General features: G+C 29.7%; 1 protein-coding gene across 2 annotated transcripts; it reads left to right on the forward strand.

Annotated features, from left to right (window-relative positions):
- Positions 1-1,734: 1,734 nt before the first annotated feature.
- Positions 1,735-3,907, forward strand: LOC107939988 (transcription factor FAMA). 2 transcript variants are annotated; one of them, XM_016873393.2, is made up of 5 exons: positions 1,735-2,008; positions 2,130-2,238; positions 2,350-3,018; positions 3,107-3,559; positions 3,649-3,907. In XM_016873393.2, the coding sequence occupies exons 2-5, from the start codon at positions 2,215-2,217 to the stop codon at positions 3,736-3,738; spliced, it is 1,236 nt and encodes a 411-aa protein (XP_016728882.1). In that variant the 5' UTR covers positions 1,735-2,008; positions 2,130-2,214; the 3' UTR covers positions 3,739-3,907. The 2 variants fall into 2 exon arrangements, with proteins under 2 accessions (XP_016728882.1, XP_040935187.1); XM_041079253.1 differs by having other exon boundaries at positions 1,738-2,008; positions 2,130-3,018.
- Positions 3,908-7,552: the final 3,645 nt, after the last annotated feature.

The following is a 7,552-nucleotide window of genomic DNA, read 5'->3' on the forward strand; positions in this document are numbered from 1 at the left end:
GAATTCCACTATTACTAGTAAAGTCATGCCATACACAAGTCATGTACCCAACATATCGGCTATGGACTTGATCATCTTTAGAGCATAAACCTCCACTTATATCAAAGCACATGAGTTGTGTATGCATGATCAGTGACTAACTCAGGATTTAGGTAAATCACACCATGAATGCCATAAGTGAATTAATTCACAAACGGATTCAGAATTAATTCATCTTGGGTCCAGTCCAATGTATCATTCTACCAATGTATACATCTATGCCTCTACCCGTAGAATCAATTGCTCTGATAGTCGAGACTAGTCATATCCCCAATTGAAATTGTAGACGACAAATAATCCTTTTCAATATTTGAATCAAATGTTCACTTTGATTCTTTTACAGGATTACAGACTCATTTAGATTATCTACTGAAGTGTTGTCTTTCTCGCAATGTAAATGTTCTTACAATGCCACTTATATTCAGTTTGAACTTAGACAATCAATGAGCTAATATTTGTTTGCCACAATCTCGCTATACATGCAAAATATGAAAGACAAAACATACAAAAGACATAATAGTGAAATGTGAAATTAATTTTATTTATTTATTCATCATTCAAATAAATAGAAAATAGTTACATGTTTACTACAATATGAGCACATTTACCAACATTATCTTTGTTTGAACATTCTATCTTTGCTACTCCCATTCATCTCTCTCTTGTATTGATCAAGTGTTAAATGGCTCTTCTATTTTGTTCATTGCTATTGTAATTGAACTTGTGGTGGCTATTGGTTCTCCTTTTTTAATGCATTTATGCTGGTTGAGCAAAAAAAAAATCAAATACAAACCCAAAATAGTAGGTTAAGATCTGTTACTAATCTCTATACTTTGACAAAATTTGATATTTAGTCCCTATAATTTTATTTACAGGAATTTAATCCCTCCAATTTTTAAATTTCAAAATTCAAATTCAACTATTAACAATGTTAAATTTTTTTGTTAAATTCAAGTTAATTATAATGTCATTTTTTAATTACATGGCTACCAAGTGAGTATTTTTTTTATTTCAAAATTCCATACAATAAATTTAACAAAAAAAATAAACAGTGTTAATAGTTGGATATGAATTTTGAAATCTATAAAGTAAAAGGACTAAATTTCTAAAAATAAAAGTATAGGAACTAAACCTCAAATTTTGTCCTAGAGAATAACAATAAATTTTAACCAAAATAATATTAGTAATTAAATAGTTCGGGAAAATATCTTAACGATGCAATTAGTTAATTGAGTCTTATCCATTTCATTGATATTAAGAAAAGATATATATATATATAAATATTCTCCCCTTAACCCAATATTACGCATCTAAACTCTTGTAAATCCATAAGCTAGCGTACAAATTTGTGCTAGTACGTGCATATTCGAATTTAAGTATGAAATTAACATCTCTAAGAAGAGTTGGGTTTTTTTATTATTAGTGAATTTTTAACTTATATATAAATTGCTTCAAAATGATTTAATAAGATTTAAAAGAAAACTACATAAAAATATATTTAAAAAAAGTTGAAAATTCAAAAGATGAAACTTGAAAGGGTTTGAGAGCGTACTTAATTAGTCATGAAAAGAGGTGGTAAAAAAAGCAAGGGGAAGAGCGTTGGGGTTAGCCTGTGAAATCCATAAATATCAAGGAGGTGCAACTGTGTGATGAGATTTACATTATATTTATATATATATAAATCCTCACAGGCTCCTTCTTCATCTCTTCCTTAGCCACCACCGATTCACAAGTCAAAAGCCAGCTCTTAAGAGGCCAAACCCTGCTCCCTGCCGCTGGCCCCATTTACACCACTCGATACATCTCTTTTTCCATGCTTACCCCACCTCTCATCCAAAAGTTTCACTCTTTGTCTTATTACCTTTTTGTTTCTCTCTGAATTCAATATCCATCCCATCATCATCAGCTTTATCATTTCCAAGGACTACATGTTAAGATAGATAGATGCAAGTTTTATGTCGTTATTATGGTATTAATTTTTATGTTAATTACATGTTTCAATGGCGGTTTCCTTGTTTTATCTTTGCATAAATGCAAAATGGTTGTGTTTACTGGCCGTAACTTGACAAGGTTTTGTCTCTGTGTTTCAGGTTCAATGATATATTGACTAGGGTCGAGTTTGTCTTTACACGAATTGACCTCACTTAGGGTTATTGCTCTATATATACAGTAATAATGGAGAATGAAGAAAACTACGCGGTACCAACAGCACAAATACTCTTATCTTCTTTTTTCTTTTTTTTTTTTTCAAAACCTTTAGATTTATTACCAATCGCCATGTTATTCTGCTACAAACTTGATTTCCTTCAGGCAAATTTTGTGGGGCTAGATTATTCTTTAGACCATCATCAGCATCATCAGCATCATCATCAACATCAGCAGCCTCGGATTGGTGAATCTTGTGGTGATAACAACAATGGGATGGTTGATTATATGTTGAATAATCCTCAACAACACCCGCATATATCATCTTCATCAGGGTTTTACACTACTCCAACATCTTTCGATAAACTGAGCTTTGCTGATGTGATGCAGTTTGCAGATTTCGGTCCTAAATTAGCTTTAAACCAAACAAGGATCCCTGAAGACGAGACTGGGATCGATCCTTCTGGTTATTTCCTAAGGTTTCCTGTTTTAAACGACAAGTTAGAGGATGAGTCTTTAATGGTTCCTCCATCTGGGATTGAAAACGTTGAGGAATTGGTGGAAGATAAGCATGGAGAAGATGAAGCTAGGGTTTCTGATAATGCTGCGGTGCAACTTCGTTTCTTTGGAGAAGATGATGGTCATAACAAAAACCCCATAGTACCTACAGATGCTGCTAAGAACAAGAGAAAGAGGCCAAGAACGATCAAAACCAGTGAAGAAGTTGAAAGCCAGAGGATGACTCACATAGCTGTTGAAAGGAATCGAAGGAAGCAAATGAACGAGCATCTTCGAGTGTTGAGATCCCTCATGCCTGGCTCTTACGTTCAAAGGGTAATCTCAAACTCAAAATCCTTTATTTCATATCAATCAATCTCTAGTACTTTTTTTCCATTGATGTTGAGGTAAAATATTAATTCAGGGAGATCAAGCCTCCATTATAGGTGGAGCCATAGAGTTTGTGAGAGAATTAGAGCAACTCCTTCAATGTCTAGAATCTCAGAAAAGAAGAAGATTGTATGGAGAAGCTTCACGGCAGATGGGAGATACATCAATGGCAGCTATTCAGCAGCAGCAGCAGCAACAACAACAACAACAGCCGGTGTTTCCTCCTATGTCTACTCTCCCGAACGATCAAATGAAGGTAATGGAGTACGAAACCGGACTCCGCGAAGAAACAGCCGAAAACAAATCATGCTTGGCAGATGTTGAAGTAAAGCTTTTAGGGTTTGATGCAATGATCAAGATCTTGTGTAGGAGAAGACCAGGCCAACTGGTTAAAACCATAGCAGCTCTCGAAGATTTGCAGCTTAATATCCTTCATACCAACATCACCACCATTGAACAAACAGTTCTATATTCCTTCAACGTTAAGGTATACAATTGATCATATCTTTATCTTTCTTAATTTTTATCAAAAAAAAAAAGAGGAGAGAGAATAAAGAGAATTATGTGGATATGCAGGTTACGAGTGAATCTGGGTTCAGCGCTGAAGACATTGCGAGCTCAGTTCAACAAATATTCAGTTTCATTCATGCAAATAGCAGCATGTAATGTAATGAAATCCAGGAAGATAAGTTGAAGGGAAATTAGTTCTCTGTTGGATCTTTTCAAATTTCAATAACCTTTTTTTTCAATGGATAAATATATTTGATTTGTAATAGAAACATGTAAAATAGTTGTCAGCAAACTTTCAGCATAATTTACTACTTTTGATATTTAATTTCCCTTGTAAAAGTAAAAATTAACTTTTATAATTAACAAGTCTTTTATTTGAAGATTTGCTTTTTTTCAATTTTTTTATATCATTACGATTTCATTTCGGATTTTATAAAATTTAAATGCATAATGATTTTTATTGTGAATTTAGCTCTTGCCTTTTTTTAGATAAATTTGGCTATTAAATTTTCAAAAAAATTTAAATGGTAATTTATTTAATAGAAATGTTGACTAAAATATTTTTTTTAATAATGTTGGCATGGCAACATGCATGATAGTCCACATATACTTTATGTTGACATGATAGTATTTGTTTTATATAACACGTCAACAAATAATTTAAATTTTATAAAAATATGAAAATAAATTCAATTCAATTCAATTTTCAAAAAATATAAAAATATCATAATTTTTTTTTCAAAAGCATGGAGTAAGCATGAATTGTCATATGGGCAGCCATGTGTAAAAATTTAATGTTTTAGTACGTATTTCAATTTAAAACAACAATTTGATTCTTTTTAAAGGTTGATAGTCAAATTAAACTCTTTTTAAAAGGTTAAGAATCAAAATTTAACAAAATAAAAATATTAAATTGACAAAATATATAAAAATTAACGGCTTAATGCCAAGTTTAAATCATTAGTTTATTAGCAAAATCTAATTGTATGGTATAAAGCATAACAAATCTAAAAGACAAGGGACGAATGAAAAAGAAAAGAAAGCAATAATAATAATCTAAAAAATATTAGTTGGTTTTCAATAATAGAAGACTTGAAATTTACTAAGAAAGAAGTTTGGGTATTGGTAATGATGAGCATTGGAAGCATTATGGATTATGGTTATGATTTTGATGAAGGCATGTGATATATGTAGGGATGCATGGAGCTGTTGTTGTGGAAAGGGAAAGAAGATAGAGGAAAAGTGAGACAGATTCTGAGTTGAAATTAAAATGTTTGGCAATGGTTGATGTGTACATATAATGTGTAATGGTGTATACGAAGGATGATTAAGAGGTGAGAAGGTCAACGAGGGGTCCCCTACCTTTGTTGTATTCTAGTACTTACTGGGTTGACTTGTCAGAAATCAAGATTTTGTTGTATTATTGGACTGATTACATTCATCACATATTGCCATTCCCTTCTCGGGTCCCTCACCTTTCTATTTTTTTTTTATCTATCTGATTTTCGGAAAGGTTCATTTCACCTATTCCATCCCTTTTTTCTTTTGTTTTTTCTTCTTAAATTTTGTTTTTCTTTTTACCTTTTTAAGCTGACTTCAAACTTATAATTTTGCGCATAAATTTAATACTTTATATGGGATTAATGTGAGATTCATGTTTTTTCTTTAAGGTGATAACATCTTATTTCATTTAGGGATAACTCGTAACTTTCAATGACATATAGTCCGGTGTGCCTTGTTTGCTTGCTAGTTTTCTTTTGTTTCACTAGAACAAAAATGGGTATTATCAATAATAAAAATTGTTACTAAATATTATAGTACTGCTGCTAAAATTTTATTGTACCGATAAAAAGTCGTAGTGAAGTTATTGTGTATATCTCTATTATTTAAAATATATGTAATAACTTTGAAAATTAAAAAGTTATTTTTAATTATATATATTGAAATGATTTTTTATTTTTAAATATATATTTTAAGTCATGACTTAATTTATTTGTATAAAAATATTTTAGTTACAATGAAATTAATTACAAAATTTATAAATTAAGTTACAAAAATTAGACAACAATATATTGGTTGCAAAATAGAGTTCGTAAATATATTGGTTGCAAAATAGAGTTCATAACAATGTAAATTTAGATGTTAAATCTTTAACGTAAATATAATATAATGGTTGCCAAATATTACTTTGTGACGACATTTTAGTTGGTTGTGTATTACATTACGACTAAATGTCATTTCCAAAACATTGTTTTAACAATCATAAGATATGGTTGCCAAATTGTTTACGTAACAACAATACTATTGGTTGTCAAATAGTATTTTGTAACAATATTTTAATTGGTTGTGTTTTACATTACGAAATGACTATATATCATTGTTTGACAAAACACGTTAGCGAACAAAATAATTAAATAAAAATAAACAAATATAAAATAAAATATGAACAAAATTATTTATAGTTAATTTATCAAATATAAAAATAAAATAAAACCATAATAAACAATTGAACGAACAATGTCTTTTTCTATCACCGGAATATTTAGAAAACACAAAGATGAAAAAGGAGATTTTTGAGAACAACACCCTACACTTGGTATTTAACTAATGCGGGATCTAAGCCTTTTATTTTTCTTCAACAATATTTCCAAGTAGCTTACATTTTGAGCATCAATTTCTCATTCACCACTCAACCATTTTGAGCTTATGATATACCGCTGTAAAGGTCTCATGGAGAAAAATATGAAACCATAAAATTATGATTCAACTCTCCACCTTTACCAACTGGGAATATGATTCAAAGTTACCATAAAATGCAATTTTTTCAACAGTTGCAAAAAAATTATTTTAACAACCATAAAACATAGTTGTCAAATAATTTACGCAATAATAATATAGTTATTAATACTTTTACATAATGATATTTATATAACTGTGAAATATTAATTTGTAACAACAATCTTAATTTACTTAGAAACAATATTATTTAGTTTTAATTAAATTAAATTAAAATTTACATAAATTAAATAAATTTATAAGAAATATTGTAATGAAAATAATTCCACAACTAAAATTGAAATAACCCATAAAATTTAAAGTCAGAAAATTGTTTACTTTTATATATATATATAGTATCATAATAAAAACATACCTATAGTTTATATAAATCGTTACTAAAATCACTACCAAACAACGTATTAATAAAAATTGATGGCAAGAAAAATAAGGGTTTACATAAACTAAACAGTAACAAAGTTTGAAATTTGAACCAATGCACATGCAATTAGTTGTTTCATTAGTTTAACTTTATCCTATAATTGGAAAATTATACAATAAAGATTAGAATTTTGATTAATATTATATTATTTTTATAATAAAATATTATATTTTTATTATGAATTTGTAAATAACACTAAAAATAATATTACTAAAGATTGTGACTCTGTTGAATGAAATATAGGAAAACTCATATGGGAATACATCAACATTTGCCATATTCCTTATGTTACTTATTGTCTGATTTCCCTCTAAATACATTATTCATGTTATACTCGATTTGCTTCAACATTTTCAAGGATCTTTGTGTGAATTCTCTCTTCAATCTATCATCAGTCTGATGGCCAATTAGAGCGAGTAATTCAAGATGCTATGAGTTTGTGTTATTGAATTTGTATCTGGCTAGGAACGTTATTTACCATTAGTTGAATTTTTGTATAATAATAGTTTCCAATCGAGCATTCAAATGGCTTCGTATGAAGCATTATATGGTCAATGGTGTAGAACGCCCTTACATTGGTCTGAATTGAGTGAGAAAAATACCATTGGGCCGAAATTGATTCAGGAAGTAGAAGATGTGGTTAAGTTTATGAGAGACAGATTGAAGGCGGCCTTAGATAAACAGAAATCTTATGTCAATCTGAAACAGAAGGATATCGAATATGTTACAGGTGATAAGGTATTCTTGAAGGTT

Source organism: Gossypium hirsutum, chromosome A10 (assembly GCF_007990345.1).
Source record: "Gossypium hirsutum isolate 1008001.06 chromosome A10, Gossypium_hirsutum_v2.1, whole genome shotgun sequence".
In the NCBI taxonomy this organism is placed as follows: Eukaryota; Viridiplantae; Streptophyta; class Magnoliopsida; order Malvales; family Malvaceae; genus Gossypium; species Gossypium hirsutum.